The sequence below is a fragment of the Anthonomus grandis genome, chromosome 17 (genome assembly GCF_022605725.1).
Source record: "Anthonomus grandis grandis chromosome 17, icAntGran1.3, whole genome shotgun sequence".
Lineage (NCBI taxonomy): Eukaryota > Metazoa > Arthropoda > Insecta > Coleoptera > Curculionidae > Anthonomus > Anthonomus grandis.
In genome coordinates, this window is record NC_065562.1 from 12,478,878 (window position 1) to 12,502,401 (window position 23,524).

The following is a 23,524-nucleotide window of genomic DNA, read 5'->3' on the forward strand; positions in this document are numbered from 1 at the left end:
CAGTCAATAGGGGACACGAAGCAGAAAAAATAGTTAACTAAAATATTTAACCGAAACTGTATTTGATCACAAGTAAAGCATTTTATTAATTATTTGATTTTTTTATATGCAATAAGGCGATCAAATACTGAGTGTTGCATCCTCTTAAGTTATGGGATATCGCATATAAATTTAAAGTAGGTCAAATATGTGCTCACTTGTTAACTTGAAAAGAAAGTTCTAAAGAATTTTTTTTAAATCTTGGTAAGGCAAGCATCCACAAATTAATTAACACAAATCATCCAAATTTGTTCTGTGGCCTTGTTTTACCCATTTCTTTAAAATTTTCCATTACAACTTCTTTAAAATTAACGGAGATTATGGAAAAGCCTATATTTTACCCCCTTCAAATTTACATGGGGATTTTCTATGTCGTATTATGCTGTGCACACCATCCGGTATAATATGTACCCGATAAATAAGTCTGACTTGTCGGTTCCATATTGTTGGCAAACTCCGAACGGACGGTTTGGCGGTTACATAGAATAATGCCCACAGGGGGCAAAAAGAATACCGAGTATTTGGCTCAGATAGGAAAAAATGTCCCACTATTGCTCACTTCGAAAACCTACATCAATATTATAAAAGATTATTCCACACACAATTAAAAATTGGAGAAGATTGTTCAGTTTATGACTGAAAGGCTGAGGTACAAAAAGTATTTAAACCTAAAAAACAGTGATGGATTGATTGGTTTTGGTCAAAGGTGAAACATTTTATAAAAGTGGCATTTCTGATTGCAAGAATCTCTGTAATAGGAAGAGGAAATAGAACGTTTCAAATTAATTTTTCATAATTCAGGCTACGCACACGCTTAAAACCTGATAAAATAAAATGTACATATTAATTTAGCACCATGACAAAGAAGAAATGCTGACGAACATCTTTTGAATCAGAAAACCCTCATGATGTAGATCATCCCAAGGACCACGAAGAGGAGATTCTCTGATAACGAAGATGATGATTTAAAAAATTTAATTTTGGTTATTTGTTTAATAAATCAATTACCTTTAGAATTATTTTTTGTTTTATTGCAAAACCTAATTGTTGCAAGCAGAAAAACAAAAAAAAAACTTTTTTTTAAACTTTATTCTTATACATGCAAAAGCAGACATATCTATTTTTTTTTTAAAGTATCAATATTTTTATGAGTGATACAAGTTGGTGAAAACGGGAAGTTTATTAGGTCAAAACTATGATCTTTCGAACGGTTTTTCTCGTTTTACTCTAAACGGTTTATACATCAAATGTCTGCTTTCGCAGTTTTATGCTTCATACATAAGGTATGTACACAATAACAATAAACCATAAGAATTTGTCGCTAAGTGTTAACTTGATATTAACGAGCAAAAAAGAAAAAAAATTCACAATCCCACTTTATTTAAGCGACAACACAATTATTCCCAATCCCTCAAACAATTCCATATAAAATTAACACTGAAATTTATAAAAAATTTATATGATAACGCATATTACGGCCATTTTCACAATCAAACTATCGCATTATTAATTGCCGAGTTTAATCATAAAATTGGACTCAAAAACCAAAACTTCATCAGTAATCGTCACCTCTCGAGACCACCTCCTTACAAGTCGGTCTTAGTAAAATGGTGTGTTCAAACTGAGCGGTGTAGCAACCCTTAATATCGCACAAGGGTGGGTAATCTTCGACTATACCCTTGTCGCACAAGTCTTTCAGCGCCATCTGGTATTTGGTCGCGCCCGCACGATCCAGCCATCGCTTACAAAAGGCCAGCGTGCCAAAGTTCTTGTTGATGATGTTCAGGAGGGATTTCGAGGATTGTAAACTGGAATAAAATTGTTTTGTTAATGTAAGGATTGGTTCTAGTAGGTTCAGATAGACAAATATTTCATATCATGCTTGAAAGAAGGAGTAGTAAACGGATGCATGAGTAATTTTTGTTTTATTTAAGGTAGTTAAGAAAAATTACGATTCTAGTGCTTAAAAAGTAAAACTGTCTGAAACTTGCAAAATAAAGACTCAACAGCTTGGAATAAAAAAAAGATATAACTCAAATGTATAAATAATTAGGATGTAAAAATATATATTTTTTTAAAATTAAGTATCTACTTACTAGAAGCTTTTGTGAATGATTTTTTGATAGAAATAAAATAATTGTTCCTAACCAATCGGGGTTTAGGAAAATCACAGCCGCGAATCTGTTGTTGTGATTTTTTCAAGGCAGTTGACTGTGATAACTTTGTTTTGGTCGTTTTTTTTATATATATATCAGGAGAGCTTTTGAAACAGTAGAGAGTGACATTTTGTTAAGCAAATTAAAGCGCTTAGGAATTAAGCATAATTGATTTAAACTAGTTTACGTCATATTTGTGTCCAACAGTTCAACATGTTTGTTATAAAAATTGTTTGTCCGAGGCTAGAAGTACAAAATACCGTATACCACAAGGAAAAGTTTTTAGGTCTCTTCTTTTTTTTTTTTTATTTATATCAATGATATGGTAAGAGTGAAACAAAAATGTAAAATTATTGTTTGCTGGCGACCCGATAGGGACTGACTCACAATAAATGCAAAGAGACTTAAATGATAATTTGGACAGTCTAATTATTTGCTGTGTGAAAAAACTACCTCTGAATACAGGTCAAATTTTGCATACTTAGTAAAAAAAACAAAAATTAGTCCAGCAGAAGTCCAAAATATGTACATTGTTGTAAATAAGGAAAATATTGTTTACGATAGCCAATATTAGATTCTAATTTAAATTTTCAAGATTATGTGATGAAAAAGTTCTCAAAAAAAGTTGGCATCATAACTCTAATATTTAAAAATCTATCCATATACACAAAATTACAACTTTACAATGTTATCGTACTTTATTGTACATTTACCACAGTATAAGATAAATTAAATTGAGAAGATATAGATAGGGCCATCAGACAGATATATTAAGGTGCAAATGGTATACGCCTATTAAATGTATGTTAGGTATTTTAAACATGGTCTGTTACCCACATATTTATGTAATTAAAGATCTTTATTTATCTGTAGCTATGATGCTAAATAAATGCTTAAGTATTGTTATTGTTAATTCTAAGCGGATGACTTTTTTCCACAAAAAGCAAAAAATGTTTGCTTGAAATTCCTGGCTGTCAAGTGATTTCGTTATTCCAGGCAGTTAAGGAAAATTATGATTCTACTGCCTAAAAGTGGGAAAAAACTCATCCGCCTGGAACTAACAATAATAATATGGAAATGGAAAGAAAAAACTTAACTGCCTGAAACTTACAACAAAAAAAACTGAAAATTAAAAAATAGAAACTCAACTGCTCGGCATTTAAAAAAAACGGACTTAAATACATGAAATTCCAGACAGTTGATTAATTTTATTGTTCCAGGCAGTTGAACAAACAATTTTTTCTTCCTACTGCCTGGAATTAAACCGAAATTAACCCAAATGCCTGGAATTTGAAAAAAAAATTACTTAAATGCTGGAACTTTCAGGCAGTCAAGGAATTTAATTATGCTAGACAGTTAATGAAAATTATTACTCTACTCTCTGGAAAATGGGAAGAACAAAACTCAATTACCTGAAACTTAAACAAAAATAACTGCAATGCGTGGAATTTAAGAAAAACTAACTGAAATACATGAAATTCCAGTCAGTTAATCGATTTTATTATTCTAGATAGTTGAACAAACAATTTTTTCTTACTACTGCCTGGAATTTAAAACATAAAAAAGATTCATCCGCCTGCAATTAAAACAAAATTAACTCAAATGGCTAGAACTTGCAAAAATTGAACTCAAATAGTGGAACTTACAGGCAGTCAAGTGATTTAATTATTCCAAACAGTTAAGGAAAATTTGATTTCTACCTGATTACTGCCTGGAAAATGACAAGAAAAAACTCAACTGCTTGGAATTGAAAAAAAATAACTCAAATGCCTGGAATTTTAAACATAACGACTCGAGTCCCTTGAAGATGAATGAAAAAATGGTCTCAAATACCTGAAATTCCAGACAGCCAAGTGATTTCATTATTCCAGGCAGTTAAGGAAAATTATGATTCTACTGCTTGGAAAATAGGAAGAAAAAATTCCTAAAGTGCCTAGACTTTAAACAAAAAAGATCCAACCACCTAGAATTTAAAAAAAAATGGACGGAATAGCCTGAAAATTAAAAAATTAAAGCTCGACTGTCTGGAATTTGAGAAAAACTGACTTAAATACCAGGAAGTTGAGTGGTTTCATTATTCCAAGCAGTTAAGCAAACATGTTTTCTTAGTATTGCCTGGAATTTAATAAAAAGATTCAACTGCCTGGATTTAAAACAAAATTCACACAAATGTCTGGAATTAAAAAAAAAAAAATACTTGGATTTTGAAAAAAAATTGACTGAAATGGTTGGAAAAAAAATTCCAACGGTTTTGTCTTAGTTCCGTCCTTCTGAATCCAACGAGACCATCCGCAAGGTCGTAGCTTCTATGATAGCCGAGATATGCCATTTTTGATGCCCATTTTTGGCCTCAAAAACGAGGTCGAAAAAATACTCGATTTCTTAGTTCTGCTCGGATTCCCTTATAACCCGGTATTTTCGTGATCTACTTAATGAGAACAATCCGCTGGTATAGTTAGTTCAAATGCGAAAAAAAAAAAATTTCCGAAAAAAATCGAAAGGGGGGGATGTATACCCGAAAAATGAAAAAACCAATCAGTTTGGAATTTTTTTACATGACATTACAGGCAGTTGATTGATTTTATTATTTCAGGCAGTTGAAGAATCAATTTTATCTTTAATAAAAAAGATTCATCTGCAATTAAAACAAAATAAATAAAATGGCTAGAATTTGAAAAAATTTAACTCAAATATTGGGACTTCCACACAGTCAAGTGATTTGATTATTTCAAACTGTTAAGGAAAATTACGATTCTATTGCCTGGAAATGGGAAAAAAACTGAAATGCCGGGAATTTTAAACAAAAGGACTCGAATTCCTTGAAGTTGAAAAAAAAATGGCCTCAAATACCTGAAATTCCAGACAGTGAAGTGATTTCATTATTCCAGGCAGTTAAGGAAAACTATGATTCTACTGCCAGGAAAATGGGAAGAAAAAGCTCAAATTCCTGAAATTTGAGGAAAGCAGACTCGAATACCTGAAATTTCAGGAGGATGAATGATTTTAATATTCCAGGCAGTTGAGCAAACAATTTTTTCTTACTACTGCCTGGAATCAAAAAAAACCCAAACGCCTGAAATTTTAGAAAACCGGACTCTAAATCGGAAATACCTATTTTACACTAACAATTTTAATTTGTAACTTAATGTACTTAGTTTTAAAGTAATAATATTAATTTTATGAGATTATGGTTTTTTGATTACATACAATATCAAGTTCCTTACAAAAACATAACTAATTTATTTTATCAATAAACATTTGTTTGATTTTTTTACAATCTCCAATATTTGCAATACTTTCATGTACTGAAATATATGCTTGTATACCGCTATACAGCGGAGAGTTGTGGCATTTTTTTGTACTTACCAAGACATTTCTTAATATGTTTTTATTTCTTGTAGAATATTTATGACATTGCCTTTAATTTTTATTAGTTTTGAGTAAATTTTGTTGCACACTTTTTATACATTTTATTTTTTTACTGTCTCTGATTTATTTTATATGTAGTATTTTAGGTTTTTTATACAAAGTTTGACTAGGAGACCAGTAATCAAAGGAGTATAACATGTTTAATTAATTTATTTTGCACTCTTTGTATTTTGTTTTACAGATATTTTGGTGCATTTCTCCAACAAACTATCAAGCAACTAAGATGTGGTTCAACTATTATATAGTAGATTTCTTGGCAATTGAGCAAATTATTTTTTCTTACTACTGCTTGGAGTTTTTTTTGACTCAAATGCTGGAACTTCCAGGCATTCAAGTGATTTTATTATTCCAGGCAGTTGAGCAAACAATTTTTTCTTACTACTGCCTGGAATTTAAAAAAATAACCCAAATGCCTGGTATTTGAAAAAAAATTACTTAAATGCCAGACACTCAAGTGATTTCATTATTCCATGCAGTTAAGGGAAATTATGATTCTACTGTCTGGAAATTGGAAGAAATAACTCAACTACCTGGAATTTGAACAAAAAGGATTCTAACGCCTGGAATTAAAAAAATTTAAATGCCTGGAACTTGAAAAAATTAGGCTCAAATGCCTAAAAGTAAAAAAATTATAATTCGACTACCTTAATATGAGACAATTAAAGATTTTATTCGAAATTTCAGGCAGTTAAGCAAAATCATGATGCAACAGTAGGATTATTATATATTTTTTTTGTTAATGAAAGGTAACATTTTTATTCCCAATACTCGAGAAAAAGGTTAACCAAACTGCATATTTCATATCTAATCTCTAATTTCACCCCTCTAGAAGGGATTTAAACCAATTACCAACACTGGGAAACTTGAAATATTATATATCAAACAACACGACATTTTATGAACATTAAAAAAATTACTTACCGTAATGGCACATATGGGACATCGAAATTCTTCATATAATGAGAACATTCCATGTCATCGTGCACCACGCCCCTTCCAGTAGATCCGAAAGTCTCGATGGCATAAAACTCGTTTTCCTCCATAACAGTTGCTTCACCACCTTTTACAATTGGAACAGTTTTACCTGCATGTATTCCTAAAAAATAGTAAAAAAAAAAGGATAATACATGTACTCAGAAGTTTTTTTTTCGCACTAAATGTAAAAAAAAAAAACAATTTATCTGGATAGTTAAGCTATTTCATTATGATAATATGTTAAGTCTCCACCTCCAATAAATAACAATAAAATAACTCCACCCAAGAATTAACTATGAACTCATTCATGAACCCCTAGCAGAAATCAATTATTAAACTTACTGTACGGAGAAATGGAGTGTCCATTCAGGTTCCTAATGGATTTAATTTGATAAGTTTTTCCATCCAAATCGATCTCGTAGGATTCCATCACCTCTTGGATCGCGGCTCCGATGTCACACAGTTGCACATCGATACCGGCCGCTCTGATTCCGGTATTGGTGGCATCCCTTACTGCCTCGACCAGTTTGTCGTATTTCGGATTGAATGTATGGGTAAATGCACAGTCGATTATCCTGCCATTTATGTGGGTACCAAAGTCGATCTTAACCACGTCATCGTATTCTAAAACGGTCGGGTCGCCGGCGTTTGGGGTGTAATGAGCCGCACAATGATTTCTTGAACAACCTAGAAGATAATGATTGATATATTTATGACTAAATCAGAATAACTTTTTTTTTAGAACAAATAGGGTCCATAGAAATCATCTTGGAAATAAGAGAAACACATTTAGCCTTTTATTATATGTTTTAAGACGTCGTTTTCTTTGTTTTTGTCAATTTTGTATGTTGGTGTCTTTCCGAAGAATGGATGAGATTTTTGTATTCATATGGAACTAGATTAAATCTTTTAGGAACAATGTAAACTGAACGTCTCTCTGCAATTTCTTTGAGTACATGGTTCCATACTTATTTTATTTGCATAGGTTGTTTTGAGTGACATGTTTAATCAAAAAAGCCCATTTTGGAAAAAGAGTGATCAAATTATGTAAAAACTAAGATTGTCAGTATCAGTTTCAGGTTGGATGGATGGTATGGTACAACTTTTTACAGCAAATAATATGACACTATTAACCTATCCAATAAGTAAAAAAGTAATGTCTAATAAAATGTACAAATCACAAAATAATAAGATTTTAACAAACCTTTTTATTTACCAAAAACTCCAATCTAATAGAATACTTATTTGAAGAAAAAAAGAATTATACATTTTTTGCATTCTTTTATGTTGAATATTAACGGAATTAACAGCGAAAAACTGTACTTAGATATTTGCATACTTGTGAAGGAAAATAATTTACACTGCAAGATTTAGAGAACAAAAATTATATTCTTTATTTACAGATATTAAGTTTAATGTCAAATCTACTTCTTAACACATCCTGTATATTCACATTGATCATTGTGGTCCAGCCACGATATACTTTTATACATAAATAAAAAGTTTTATGAGGTTATATACTTAAACCTTTAGCCGTCAAATTATGCTGAAACATACCATGGATGTTAATGGTCATAATTATTAAAATCAATTGTTGGTTTTTTATGCTTTAAGAAGCAACAAAAAAAAACACATATTGGCTTTATGAATTTGCAAACAAAAGCATAATACATAAAGGAAATATACGAAAAAATAGCATATAAGAATAAGCAGCACTCCATTAATTATACTTTTTCTCTTCCTAACTCAAATATTTTAAATATCTCAATGATTACGTTTAGCATAGTATGTTTCCTACTTATTAAACACAGGTGTAAATCATTACCATGCTTTAACAAACAGCAAAGGCTAGTAATAAGTAATAAATGTATTCTAACTAATAATCCTAATCATTTTCTTACCTGTGGGAAAAGCTAATCCAGCCTTAAGCCCATCTTCCGCTATAAGTTTCCTGGCAGTATTTTCAAGTTCCTCACAAATCTGGATCATTGTCATGCCAGGTTTTATCCATTTTTGAATATGTTTTCGAGTCTGAAAATAATTAATTGAGTAACTGGTGTCATTATAGAAACAGTAAAAAATAGGGTTATGGTGCCATCTGTATTAAAACATAAATTTTTCCGGAGAGGAATCTCTTGGGAACTAGATTATAACGTAACATAATTTGACAGCATACAAAATTATTAAATATCTAGGTTTCCACAACCTTTTTATTGGAATAGTCTGCTCTACAAACTCGTTTGAAGATTTAAAAATTAATATTATTTATATATTGTGCACAGTCTGAACTCCAAATTTAGGGAATTTAATAATAATTTATGGGCTACATATAGAAAGTATGGTTTTTTTGTAATAAAAGAAACATGGTTACATGACTATGTTAAGGAATGTGAATTTTGCCTTATAAGTATTTTTAATGTGTCTTGTAAAGATCGAAATTATAGAGGCACTGGTAAAACTAGGCAATGTAATAGATGAACATTCAATTTTAATATGTCTAATGTGAAAATCGCATTTAGTAATAATGATATTGATGGTAAAACTATCTTTGAATAAAAATTTGTATTTTTGTGTTAAAGATGTATATCCTGCATCAACTGTGATTTACATTCATACAAAACACGTTGTGACTTTATAGAGGAGCAATAATATCTTTATGACTCTAAGTTTTGGTTAATAGGTGAGTTAATCTCCTAACTAAAAAGCTACTAAGATATTCAAAGATCTGATCCTCAAGTTCAAAGGTTAATTGAATTTCTATTATTAATGCAAGTAAATATAATATAAAACAAATGTTTAAAATGGCACACTAGATGTAGTGATTTTAGCCTGGTTAATGAAGATACATTGGATCCCAAATAAATATTTTGGTTTTAATTAACTTCAATGAACTACAAAATAATAATGTTAAGTATAATTAAAAAAAAAAGCAATTATATCTTGTTATATGAAATTCTAAGGCAAACTAATTAGAGCTTTTTAGAAGTATACACTGCCGTTAATACTACCGTCAAATAAAATTCTTGACTTGTAAAGGGTGTCCCAATAAGAGCGCACGTTTTAATTGGTAAATAAAAGTCATAATTTATTTTAAATATGAGTGTTATTTATATTTTAATGTAAAGCTAATACACTGCAATTAAACGTGAAAAATAATATCTGGCAAATGGACGCCTCGACTTTCGCGACAGACTCTTATTCGTTTTGAGAAATTTTCAATTACATTTTCACACAATTGCGGCCCAATTTCGCTAATAATACGTCTAATTTCGTTTTTCATCTGTGGAATTGTTGTTGGGTTATTAGCGTATACGAGGGATTTTAAAAAACCCCAAAGAAAAAAGTCACAAGGCGTTAAATCGCATGATCTTGCGGGCCAGTTCTGGTCTCCATTCCGTGAAATGACACGACCGGGAAACTTGCTTTGCAACAATTGAATTGCTTCACGTGTAGTGTGACATGTCGCACCATCCTGTTGGTACCACATACCGCCCGTATCCATACCATCCAATTGAGGCCATAAAAACTCAGTAAGCATATTGCGATAGCGTTCGCTGTTCACGGTAACTGCATTTGCAGCCTCGTCCTCGAAGAAGTACGGTCCAATTACTCCACCTGTCCAAAGTCCGAACCAAACAGTGACTCTTAATGGATGCATTTTCTTCTCATGAATGACTCTAGGATTTTCTTCGCCCCAAATTCGGCAATTTTGTTTATTAACAAAGCCATTAAGGTGAAAGTGTGCCTCATAGGTAAACAAAATTTTTTTCGAAAAATCGACATCCATTTGTTGTTTTTGAAATACCCAAGAAGAAAATGTACGGCGCGTCGCATGGTCCACTGGCTTTAATTCTTGAGTCAATTGAATCTTATAGGAATGTAAATGAAGATCTTTTGTTAGAATTCGGTGGGTAGTGCTCTTCGAAATGTGCAACTGCTGTGCACTATGACGGATAGATGTTCCCGGATTCTCGCCAACACTTTCACGCACTGCGGCAATATTTTCAACAGAACGGCTAGTACGGTGACGCACTGGTGTTTTTACATCCACGACAGAACCATTTTGTTCAAATTTATCAATTAGTCTTTGGACGGTCGTGTGATTTGGTGCATCGTGTCGACCAAAAATGCCCCGCAATTTACGAACTGTTTCCGCAAAACATTCTCCATATTTGTAGTGTGTTTTAACAATATTATTGTTCGTTGTTCGACCGTATATCGTTCCATCCCAAGTAACATTTTCTCAAGCAGTTGGTTTTTAAAGTTGCCTTTTAGCCACACCAAGGTTCTGCAATAGTCATTGGCTTGCTTGATGGAACTATTTAGGTTAAATTTTGTGCTAATAGGAACTAGGAACCTTAGGTAAATTAAAAATCTAATTAGTTCTAGTCAAGTGTCACCAATAACGTTGTTATGGCCATAAACGAGGGCTTGATGGTTTTGAGATAATAAGGTTTTTGAGAGGTTATATTTCAGCATTAATTTGGCAATCAAAATTCCAATATAGAACGATTTTAGCATTAAAATGACCTATTCAGAACCATATGGTCTTGAATCAATTGCCTAACTATTTGGCACTTTATACGGCCTATTCCGGAAAATATAGCATTTTTTAACACCTAAAAGTCATATAGATAATAAGATAACTTTATGGGATAAGTTTTAACCAACTAGTGACAATAAAACACAGTTTGCGGACGGTCGCGACTATTAAATCCGACGTCATTTATTCTTAGAATATAGGGATGTCTTGGCACAAAATTATATGTCCATTTTATGTCCATTTTAAAGAAAAAATTTAATTCTTCCATTTTTATAAGCTATTCAAATACAGGCAAAAATAATGTAATATGTAAACAATTTAGATAATATATAAAGACACTGGAGCATTTAAGTACATATTATCACTAAAGCATCTCAGAAATGAAAATATATTAATTTTTTATTTTTTTAATGGCACTGAATAATGTTTAATTTGTAAGATATCAAAGGCGCGCGTGTTTTACAGTTAAATTACACCCAACTTTTTCAAGAAACTGGTGTGCGCAATGAAAATCGGTCATCTATTCCAGTATAATATATTTTTTTCTAAAATAAAGTCATACTTACTGAAAATGTCGCCATTGCTTTTTATTTTGGCGTTGTCTTATTTTTACCCTGGCTGTATCATATTTAAAACTAAAAGGTCAGATTTTTATACTTTGGTGTCTCTGAAATACCATATTTAAAACTAAATAGCAAAATTTTAATACTTCAATATGTATCTGAAATGCCAAAAGCCGGCGAACAGGCCAAACTATATAACCACCTAAAAGTCTAAAAGGACTTTGCTAAAGGGTTATAAACAGGTAGGCGTAAAAGCTTTCAGGTTCTACACAGGTTACTTTTAGGCATCTTCGGCTTCGATAAAGATTATTTCTATTAGCTATATAAGTTCTGTGATATGCAATCTGGTTTCAAATTGGCCAGGCCCTATTGGCAACGACAACCTCTTTAAGGCTGGGCCTTTTTTTACTACAGGAGGTTATGCGGGCTAATAAATAACGTTGTTTGTGCTTAATGGCATAATCAATAATTTTTCTTAAACAGGTTCTAGGAGTTATTAATAACCTTTTTAGAACCTAAATTGTTACTTGGGATGGCTACTAATCGCAAACTGTTTACATTATTCTTTTCAGTTTTTTTTTTGACATACTGTGATAAAAAAAGAATGGTGCGCAATTCAAAACGTGCGTTCCTATTGGGACACCCTATATATACCGAAAAATGAAACTTCTGCTGAAAAATACTAGGTCTGGTTTAATAGCTCCATAATTAAAAGTTAAAAATATGTAGTTTACAGAAAAGAATATACAAATTAAATAATATTTACTCACAAATTAAAAACATAAGAAGTGAAATTAAAGATCAGATATAAAAATGCATACAAGGACTACTAGCTTTTGCCAGATTCTTGGATAGTCTGTACTCAAATAAAGTTGGTATCAATCCCAATACTCCATACAATATTAATGCTCATGGATGATGTACTAAATGTATTAAAAGACATAAAAGATGATAAGGCAGTGAGACTAGAATACTTTCCTTTTTAGGGGCTTTTCTGATTTTCTTAGCTTTCCATTTTATTAACCATTTTCCTTCATTAAACATTTTTCCAACTTACTGGAAATGACCCAGAATATGTCCAGTTTTTGAAAAAAGAGACAAGTGGAATATGCAAAACATCAATTTTTAATGACTGCTACTCAAGAAATCTGTGATCCTTTAAATCTTCAAGAACAAATAGAGTTTATATACACTGACCTTTGAAAAGTATTTTCTGGGATATTATTAGATAAATTAAAAAATGAATTTGAATGTTATGAAACTTGAATGAGAGGTTTTTAAAGGATATCTTTGTGAAAGGGTATAAAAAGTAAATATTAAAGGACATAAATCTCAGTCATTTATTCCAACATCTTGTGTATTACAGACTTGCAATCTAGGTCCCCCGTTATTTTTATTATTTATTAATAGTATTACAAAAGTTCAACAGGTTTATTGTTTGCCGATGACTTTAATATTTATAAAATAATAAAAAGTCCTGCTGACTGTTTGGCTTTGCAAAAAGAAACAGTGTTATTCATTCATCAATTAAGAATAAAATATACTTTAATATAGGTAAATGTGTAATCATTTCATATCATAGAAATAAAAATATTATAATGTACCCATACAAATTAAATGTTATTGCTAAAACACATCAATGAGGTTACTAACTTAGGAGCAGTTTTTGATCAAAATTTAACATTTATAACTAATTATAAATATATTACAAATAAAGCATCTCAAATGAAAGGGTTCCAGCATTTGATCCTCTAATTTTATATAAACTTTCCCTTAATGTGACAGCATACCATACTAGAAATACTCTTCAACATATAAATTCTCCTCTTTTTAGTATGAGTAATCTCTTTAACATACAGGGTAAAATAGACTTATTTAATATTACTTTTCCCAAACTAAAAACATTTTAAAAACAATGTATGTAATTAGTTTATAGTTCGATGAAATAATTTAGATTTAGGATTGTACTTGGTAATAAGATTAGTTCCCTATATAGTATCTGTAATAGTATCTGTAGTAGTATCTGTAAAGTATAAATAAATAAACATTTATAAAATTTAAAAGGAAGCTCAAAACAGATTGGACAAAATTTGTTTTTCTTGGCAATCTTTACAGTTACTATATACCAGGTTTATTAGTCCATCGCATCATAAAAATATTGGTCATTCAGAGTTCTTTTAAGGTTGCTCAAATGCTTGAAAGTATTTATTTAATTAATTTTTATTTTATCTTCAATAAGAGACAAAAATCTTCTCTAGTGTAATAACATCAAGAATTCAAGCAAATCAAAGGAGCAACTTGATGAACATTACCAAAAAAAAATACAAATGATGCTGAGAATCACACAGGACAATTTATTTCGAAATTTAGTGCATCAAAGTTAAAAATCAATAAACTGATAAAAGCTAAATAAACATTTTATTAGTAAATCTTCTATTTTATTAGTAATGTCTATAATTTTTTTTTTAAGTTAAAAGGCACATCATTTTATCTATTTTTACACACAGATTGTCCTCTAGAATGTGGCAGTGGCAAATTATTGGTTTCTTAATAAGAAATTTATAAACTTCCTTATAAAATTATAATTTTTTACCTATTTTATATCACATCTACACCACACAGTTATGCTTTATAATGTGTATGGTGTGGATTGGTTTTAAAAATTGCAGTGAAAGTCCTTATTTGTTTATATTATTATTTTTTTTATTAGTTTCCTGAATATTTGACAAATAAAAATATTTTTATTTGATTTGAATTAGCCTTCACATAAAGTTCTTAAGGCTGAAAATTCTATTGTATAACTGATTGGGAGAAAAGGACATAGAGCTCCAACAAAAGACACTATTGCTTTTAAGTGGTAATATTTAATGTCAAAAATATTAATTTAAAAATAAGTTTCAGATTTTAACAAATTCTAAATTAAATCTTACCTGTCTGTGAGCTTCTGCAGCCAAACGAACTTCATTATAAATATCATTATGCATCCTATCCAAGGCTCTCTTTTCCTCTGATGTAAACCTATCCTTGGCTGTACGATCATCATTGACAATAGGATACTCCATGATTTCCCCGATCGGGAAGACATTGTCAGGAAAGAGATCGGCTATAGCCAGAGATGGAGGATCAGTTTGGGTCGGTTTACCCCCTTTTCTTCTATTGCGCTTCTTTTTCTTCTTCTCACCTTCACCGGCACCCTCAGGGGTTTCTTGGACCCCATTCTCCTCATTCGCTTCGGCGTCTTGCTGATCACCTGCATCCGCATTTTCTGTACTGGCTAAAAATAAATATATTATTTAGGTTATGTATATAGGTTCACCACTTAGGAACATGGTAAGAAGGATTTCATATATATTAAGTTTTTCAGATTATTTACGGCTTATGATTCATTTTAAATTAAGATACTATTGTGATCGTTGAGGAGCTGAAGTGGATCAAAAGTCCGATTAAATAAACGGCATGATAAACAATTTAAAGTAAACAACAAATATAGAGTTCAACGGACTTACTGGGCTTTTTTTTCTTCTTTTTCTTTTTGTTCTTCTTTGCTCCCTCGGCGGTGCCGTTTACGTCCTCGATCTCATTTTCCTGATCGTTTTCGTCACGTTTTTCTTCAGTTTCTAATTCGGTCTTCAGTGCAGCCATTTTTTTCTGTTTGTTGAGTTTCGGCGTTTTAAACGTCAAACTGTCAAACGGGGATAACCTTAAAAAGCCAACTGTCAACCGAAAATAACCTCGAAAAAGATGAGGTGTCAAGAAACCTGAAAAGGTGGTCTTACATTGGCGATAGCACTGTGATACTATCACGCGCAAAGAGTATATCGCGCAACTGCGTGTGACTACAGAAGTTTTTAAATATGATGAATTAGTTACCCATGCCCAAAGTTTATAGTAAAAATTACCAATTAATGCACAATTTATAACGAAAATATACAAAATTTATTAACTTGACTTGGTCTAAGAACTATAGACCTATTTTTTTTTAAGAACCTGCTGCTTATTTATTTGCAAATAGGAATAGAATACGCTGCATATGCATACAATTAAAAAAACGAAAACTCCTATAAAAATATAAACATTGCCCATAATTTAACCCGAGGTAAAAAAGATATTCTGAGCATGAAATGCCTCCTTGCATTCACTGTTTTCGGTTCGCGTTAAAATGAACTAAAAAAGCCTGTTTGCATAAAGTATAATAAGAACTTTTTGTTGCTTTTCCTGTGATTTGTTGTTACTTTAAAAACTTGTATTAAAATATGGATATACTACTCGTATGTGACCTAATGCACGTATTTTTCTCGCTGGTAAGTGCCTTCTTACATTCATGTTTTTTCAACAAGCTAACTTAGGACTAAAAATACAATTTTTTAAAATTAAACTGCGTTGTTTTAACTGTAGATTATCGGTTATCCATATGACTTGTGCGTTACGTGACATTTTCTGAAGACATCGTGATATATAGTGTCGCTTAGCCAGATACCCTTGAAGCCTCATGTAGTTTATAGATGATTCCTCATTTAAGAATGAACAAAACAGTATAAATTATAATAAAGCAATTTTGCGTTGTGCAATAATTTCCCAAGAAAAATTAAATAACTAGACCACAAAAAAATATCTTATATCATAAAATCGTGGGTATTGAAATAAAAAAAAAAATTGAAAAGTTTTTTTTTAAAATAGACTCAGAAGAAGAAAAAGATTAAGTGTATGATTTTTGTCTGTATTCCAGGCAGTCCATCAGGTAACCTTCTGATTTTCGCAGAAAATATTAAGAGAAAATCACTTTGATGGTCTGGAAAATTTTTATCCTTTTTCCAGGCAGTTGTTGAAGTTAATCTTATGATTTTCTCAAAAATTTTAAATAAATAAATATGTTCAACTGCCTGTAAGAATTTTGTCATATTTCAGGCAGTCCAGTACGTTAACTTTCTCTCTTTCTCAGAAACTTTAAAAAGTAACTTTGACTTACTGGAAATACATTATGCCCTTTTTAGACAGTCCAATTTTTTCAGGTAGTTGGACCAATTTTTTTATTTAAAGTTTTTAAGAAATTCAGAAGGTTATCGTTATCAACTGCCTGGAATAAATACAAAATTCTTCCACTCAGTTAAAGTTATTTATTATTTAATGTGTCTGAGAAAATCCCAAGATTAACGTGATCAACTACCTGGAATAAAGAAAAAATTCTCCCAGGCAGTTGATCACGCTAATCTTGTCATTTTCTGTGAAATTTTAAATTAAAAAAAAACTTAAATTAAAAATACCAAATACCTTAGACTGTCTGGAAGCATTTTGTCTGTATTCTAGCCAGTTGATCACCTTAACACTATCACCAAGAGATTATTTCTGATTCTTCGACTAAAAAATAGGTGGAGATAGTGAATGCTTGAAAGAATCATGTCTCTATTTAGAATAAAACTATTATTAAATTTTAACAAGCAAATTATAGCTTTTTTAGTTTCACTAAACCGCAAACAAAAAAATCTAACTTTAAATTTTGATTAAACAATAGCACACAATACAGGATGTTTCAGAACTATGGGATCAAACTTCTAGGGTAGTAGTAGTAGAGTATAGGAACCCATGTCCAGAAATGTGTCACTACGCCACTACGGCCCTAAGACGCGTTTAAATTTAGAAAAAATATTAATTACCTAAATAGGATCTGATGCATTTATTTTTACCTTTTGTACATGATACCATCACAATAATTGTTCAAAATGTCTTCCTCCAACCTCAATACACCGATTTAAACGCCGCACATGATTTCGGCGGACTACACTAAAAATTTGATCCTCGTTTTGAATGATTTCAAATGCTGCTGTTATTCGTCCAATTAAGTCTAGCTCTGATTCTACTAGAGTTTCGTAGACTAAAGACTTTATGTCCCCACAAGAAAAAATCGAGCGACGTTAAATCGGGTGACCTAGGAGGCCAAGAAACTGCTCCACCTCTGGGCACCATTGCCCAAACCGCTGAGCCAAATACTCGCGTAGTTGTACAGCAAAGTGAGCCGGCGCTCCATCATGCTGAAACCACATTTGCTGTCTAACGTTTAGTGGAACATTTTCAAGGAGTTCTGGGAGAACTTCCTCCAAGAAACGCAAATAAATAGGTCCTGTTAACCGTTCCGGTAGAAGGTATGGCCCAATTAAATAATCATCAACAATGCCTGCCCATACGTTGACAGACCAACGATTCTGATGTTTTCTTGGAAAAATTGCATAAGGATTTTCTTCGTCCCAAACATGGCTATTCCTACTATTAAAAATACTGTCTCTTGTGAAAGAGGCTTTATCGGTCTACAAAACATATCGTAAAAAATTTGGCTGTGCAATGATTTGATCCAGAAGCCATCGACAAAATTGAACTCTAGGATGATAATCGGCTGCAGTCATACCTTGAACCTTCTAAAAGTTGTAAGGATGGAGTTGTTGCTCGTGTAGTAGCTGCCAGACAGAAGCGTTACTCGTATTCATATTCTTAGCGACGTCACGTGTGCTATTTGATGGTTCATCGGCAACTCGCTGAAGCACCTCTTCTTCAAATTCGACCGTTCTTACGGTTCGAGCAACACCAGTATCAGGCATCTTGGTCTTAAACATGCCTGTCTCATGCAGCGAGCCACCGATGAACCGCAATAAAATTTTTGTATCCAGGATGCTGTCGTTCGGGATAACGTTCATGATACAACCGCGATGCTGCTCGTGCATTGCAGTTTGTTGCTCCGTATGCCAAATGCATATCTGCCAATTCTTGATCGGTAAAGTTTTTCACTAGCAATAAATGTTTAAAAATTGTAAGCTATAAAATTTGTAAACATGACATTGAGAATTGACATTAATAGGCGTTGATTTTAAACAATTGTTGTTATGGTATCATGTACAAAAGGTAAAAATAAATGCAGCAGATCCTATTTAGGTAATTAATGTTTTTTATAAATTTTAACGCGTCTTAAGGCCGTAGTGGCGTAGTGATGCATTTCCGGAAATGGGTTCCTATACTCAAATGGATTCTTTTGTTGCACTGAACAACCCCCAGAAGTTTGATCCCAATTATTCTGAAACACCCTGTATATTTTTTCGGAATATTGAGATCGAATTAGAAATTTGAAAATAATTATAAAAATTATTATATAATAACACAGCAATCAACAAAAAACATGTCTCCGAAACAATGCAGTCGTATATTGTAGCACAAGTAAAACTTATTTCTAACTCTTAAGGAGCGCTTATGGGTCTCATCCCTAAAAATTAATTTAAATCCTAAATATAAAGGCATATGGGTATCTAAAATTTTATATATTTTTTTAAATGTTTATTGTCTAAATACAAATTAAAAAAAAATACTTAAGAGATACTAGATCTTTGATGAAATGTGGTCAAAGTTCTTGAGCCCTTAAATAAATCGACAACAGTTGTTGTGCTTCCTTTGAAGCCTCATTTTGTATGCAATTTTAAGTTTCAAATATGTTTGTTTGCGTATAAAACTTTTAAACTTACATATTATGTTCTTTTACTTAGTATTGAAATATGAGCCTTGTATCATACACGATTCGCAAATTTTTAGATGTGTTCCAATAAACAAGCTGCTGTCCCTTCATCTCAAGATGAATGTATTCCTTAAAAACTCTGTGTCCTCATGCTTTCTACTATACAGACAAATGCTGAATAACTCACTGTTTATTTCAGTTTTTATGTCATTATAATATTTTGGATCAAAGGTGTTTAACACTTATGTGTCATTGGCATAAGACTGTACTTGAGAGTGTCTAGTTGTTCTATTCATTTCAAAGGTGCATACTAAAAATAACAGAGGGCTCAAAATGGCCCCCTGTAGGACTCTAGATTTTACAGTGCCCATTGCTGATATTCGCACATATATACGATTTAAAAGAACAAACCACTCTATCCGACAATCTAAAGTAGTACTTTAATTTGGCACATATCAGATTGTGATCAACAAAAATCAAACGCCTTTGAATAATCAAGTACGACTAGACAGCTTTTTATCCATGCTTAAAAGTATTCAATCATTTAAATTTATTAAACTGCTTGTCGTAGTTTGGGACGAAAACCTGGCTGAGTGGAAGGCAGCAAACAGACACTGTCAGCAAAAGAAAATATTTGTCTATACTCCACTTTCTTAGAAGCAAAAAGCTTACTCAAAATAGGCAAGAGACTCACAGGTCTTAAATCGGTAACTTGAGATGGAGAAGTTACTTAAGGTTATAGAAAGACAATAGCAGTCTTCCAAGCTGAGAGAAAACATACCTCTTAAGGGCACACATAATTATATCAGTAAAATAATCCAGTAGAATAAGGATACTAACCCTCACCATAAAATGTGTCGTGTCATGAATACCCGACGCATTTACACCCGCTAATGCACTTGCATATCCCTGCCTGAGTATGTAACGAAAAGTCAAAAGCTGTGAAACCTAAAAAATCTATGAGACCCGAATCAGCTGCTTTTCGTATAATATTGATAAAAAATTGCTATTTATCTTGTCAGGGTCTTGCAGCTCTAGAGGCAACTTTGGCTGTTATGACTCCAGCTACCTTTAAACGTTTCCATATCGTCATGGTGTCCCGACTAGAGACATATTTCAAATAAGCAGCTTTTTCTTGCTTTAGGAAAGCAAGAAAAAGCTGCTTAAAAAGGGTAAAGATCCGAAGCTCTTTATAGCTATTCCAATTAGTTGTGGTGATGTGGTTCTGTTTTGCTAAAATTTAATAAAAGCTATATCACGCTGTTTTAACATATAATTAAGTTTCAGGGCATCCGTAACAGTTCGTATAAGCGAGTGAAAATTAAAAATATTGATTAAGTTTTCAGTTAAGAAGGTAATTTCCTCATTAATGTCCTGAATTTGATATATGTTAGTCCTATATATACTTTGCTTACATCTGTGTTAAGACATGTAAAGTTTTTGAACCAACCCAACAGCGACCTTAAGTTGACTTATAGGTAAAGCTATGATATTATATCTGTAATTATTACACCATGACGAATAACACGAGATTAATCGCTAACCAGTATTGGATCCAGTAAAGTGGCTGTTGTTTCAGTAATCCTAATTGGCTCAATAATAACTTCGTTTAAATTATAAGAGTATAAAAACAATGACTTAATCATTTAAATCTTAAAGGATTTTGACATTTTATAGGCAGTTGTATTTAAATTCTCCCTTTCTTTTTGAATTTTATGTGAATCCTGCATTATAGCTCTGGATTTAAAAGTCACGCTTGCTAATGGTGATCTTTCTTTACAACACTCTTTTAAAAAAATATAGAAGTACTTAGAAAGCATTCTTCATTATAATATCAAATTATTAGAAAACTTGTTTTGCAGCAATGTTACGTCACAACCAAGTTTGGTGTTCTCCTTTTTTATTACCTCCATCATCTTCCCCATAAGTTTATTTTCTATTCTATTCATATATAAAGAGTTGAAAAAATCAAAGATTCTTTAAATCATTATTTTAATAATTACAATTCAGATCAAAAGATTGCTTCATAATTGAAACTTCATTTCTTAAGCCACTTATTTCATCTTTCAATTCCATTTTTGTTCCATTCCAGGAGAAGCACTTGATGTTTGGAAAACTAGCAACATTTTTTGCAAGATCAACACTTATTTTGTTCACATATTATTCGCACCTTAAGTTTGAATACTCCACTTTTTACAGCGAGAAAAATAATCTAAGACCATCAGTGAGATTTTCACTGCTAATCAGTAAGATATCTCACTAACATAGGGGACAACAATATGGTCTAGATTAGATTGATCGTTCTTCATCTCACTAGCCATCAATTGACGACCTTAATAGATATATCTTAAAACCATCAGTGGGTCATCTTAAGACCACCAATAGCTCATCATAAGACCATCTTAGATTGGTTAGTGACTATCAATATCCATCTTTATCCATCTTAATAAAACTATTTTTTAATAAAACTACATTTTAATATAGGTTGTTTAAGAGCTGCGGTATACAAGTTTCCTTTTTGACACCCATGGAATCTCGTCGAAACTGATGCAGGAACACCCTGTGTAAAACATGAAGGTATCAAATTTTTTAACAAAATAGATAATTGACTTTTTATGAGTCAGTCTAGCCTTCAAAGTGCAAAATAAACAAAAACTCTCAGTTAAATTCAAACTCTCAGTTGAAAAGTGCAACACTAAAAATGCTAAATAAGAAAAATAAAATTGAGCGGTTAGAAAGTTTTTGAACATGTGCTCAAATATATCATTTAAATTAAGCGTTACTTAAAGGACTTTAGTTGCAACACTTGCTAAAATAAAAATTCTTCCATATTTTTTCTTACGCTTTTTATTTGGCTTTTCCACAAAATTAAAATGTTTCCGAAACTTACAAAAACTTAGAACATTCCTGGATAAATAAAAAAAATTGTAGAAAATACGAAAAGATAAAAACAGGTTAATCATGATTAACGGGAGACTTACATGATTTACAAAAAATAAGCACAAACAAGTATTTAAAAAAATAAAATACAAATAAAAATAAACCGCATATACATAGATAAATATACTAAAATGGGGGAATATAAGCAAAAAATGGAATATATGTATATATATGGTTACGCGTTTTAAGCACAGTTTTGATTTATTCTCAAAAATATAATACTTGCTATATCGTAATAAACTTTTTACTTATTCTGGGTGATTTTTTAAATTCATGGAAAAATAGGCACTTAGTGTCAGGTTTTTCAGAAACCTCATAAGCAAATAAATGGTCATTAAATTTATTTCAACAGTATTATACAAAAAACAAATTTCATGTATCATCTTAAAAAGAATGTTTGTGATTTTTGCAAAAGAAGGGCTTTCATGAAACGATTTTATATGTAATATATCACCAATTTTATATGTCGTATTATTAAAAGTAAATCTTTCTGCAACCATAATGCTTTTGGAAAATTTGTTTTTTTATTTCATTATAAAGTTCTATACTACTGTTTTTAGCTACCTCATGATAGTGTAAACTTAAATCCGAATCAGCGGTTTGGATTTTGGAAAAATGTATTTCGTTCTTTAAACCCAATTCCAATGCAAATCTAGACGCCATCTGTAATTGATGCTTAATAGCAAGACTGTGACTTATATTAACTCTTGAAGATATTACGTTGGCTGACAGTTTGGAACAACGATGTTTAGTTTCGTATCTCAGAGACATTACATTTTTTAAAGTAAAACTATATTTATTTAATTGTATTTACTTACCATGTAGACTTTGTTTGCCTTACAACTTTAACTCATCGTTTCTGATGAAGTAAGATATTAACATTAATAAACACCCTATTTAAATTAAATAAAGGTGTTTTACTACTAAGTGAGTGAGTGTGACTGATACAACTGACCATACAGAGAACCCACGAAGCCGGCCTGATAGGTTCTTTTCTTTTCATCATTTAAATTTAACGGGGTTTCTGGAACCTATCAGATCTAGGGAATTGTTCTTGTTGTTTAGAACTTTTAAATCAAGACTTTCGAACAAACTCAACTCCCTAGAAATAGTCCCTGTAAACCGGTTAGTCTTGCCGGACTATTATTTATACCATAACAGACTAAATGTCCAAACATTAGACCGCCATAAATTATAAAGTTTTTTACTTACTATTTCCATATAGGCCAATAACCTCTAAAGTACTTTTAAAGAATCACTCCCAAAGTGAAAAATAGAATAAATCTGAATTGAAAGAAAATGAATTCAATATAGAAAATTTAACTTGAGAGACAGAAGACTATATTATGCTTCTAGCTTGGTCTCCTTTAAATGGAACGGCCTGTATTTT

At 31.6% G+C, this 23,524-nt stretch overlaps 1 protein-coding gene across 1 annotated transcript; it reads right to left on the reverse strand.

The window, feature by feature from the left end:
* Nucleotides 1–1,110: 1,110 nt before the first annotated feature.
* Nucleotides 1,111–15,398, reverse strand: LOC126746145 (methionine aminopeptidase 2). The gene is made up of 6 exons (XM_050454272.1): nt 15,212–15,398; nt 14,636–14,979; nt 8,501–8,630; nt 6,942–7,286; nt 6,546–6,720; nt 1,111–1,847 (listed from the first exon to the last, which is right to left on the reverse strand). The coding sequence occupies exons 1-6, from the start codon at nt 15,345–15,347 to the stop codon at nt 1,595–1,597; spliced, it is 1,383 nt and encodes a 460-aa protein (XP_050310229.1). The 5' UTR covers nt 15,348–15,398; the 3' UTR covers nt 1,111–1,594.
* Between the last annotated feature and the right edge of the window lie 8,126 nt (nt 15,399–23,524).

Bases quoted from the DNA above. Each gene is read 5' to 3' on its own strand.
- LOC126746145 (XM_050454272.1), bottom strand. From the start codon at position 15,347: ATGGCTGCACTGAAGACCGAATTAGAAACTGAAGAAAAACGTGACGAA. The intron at 14,980-15,211 runs GTAAGTCCGTTG...ATTTATTTTTAG, and splicing joins AAAGAAGAAAAAAAAGCCCA to CCAGTACAGAAAATGCGGAT. The intron at 6,721-6,941 runs GTAAGTTTAATA...ACTATTTTTTAG, and splicing joins ACACTCCATTTCTCCGTACA to GAATACATGCAGGTAAAACT.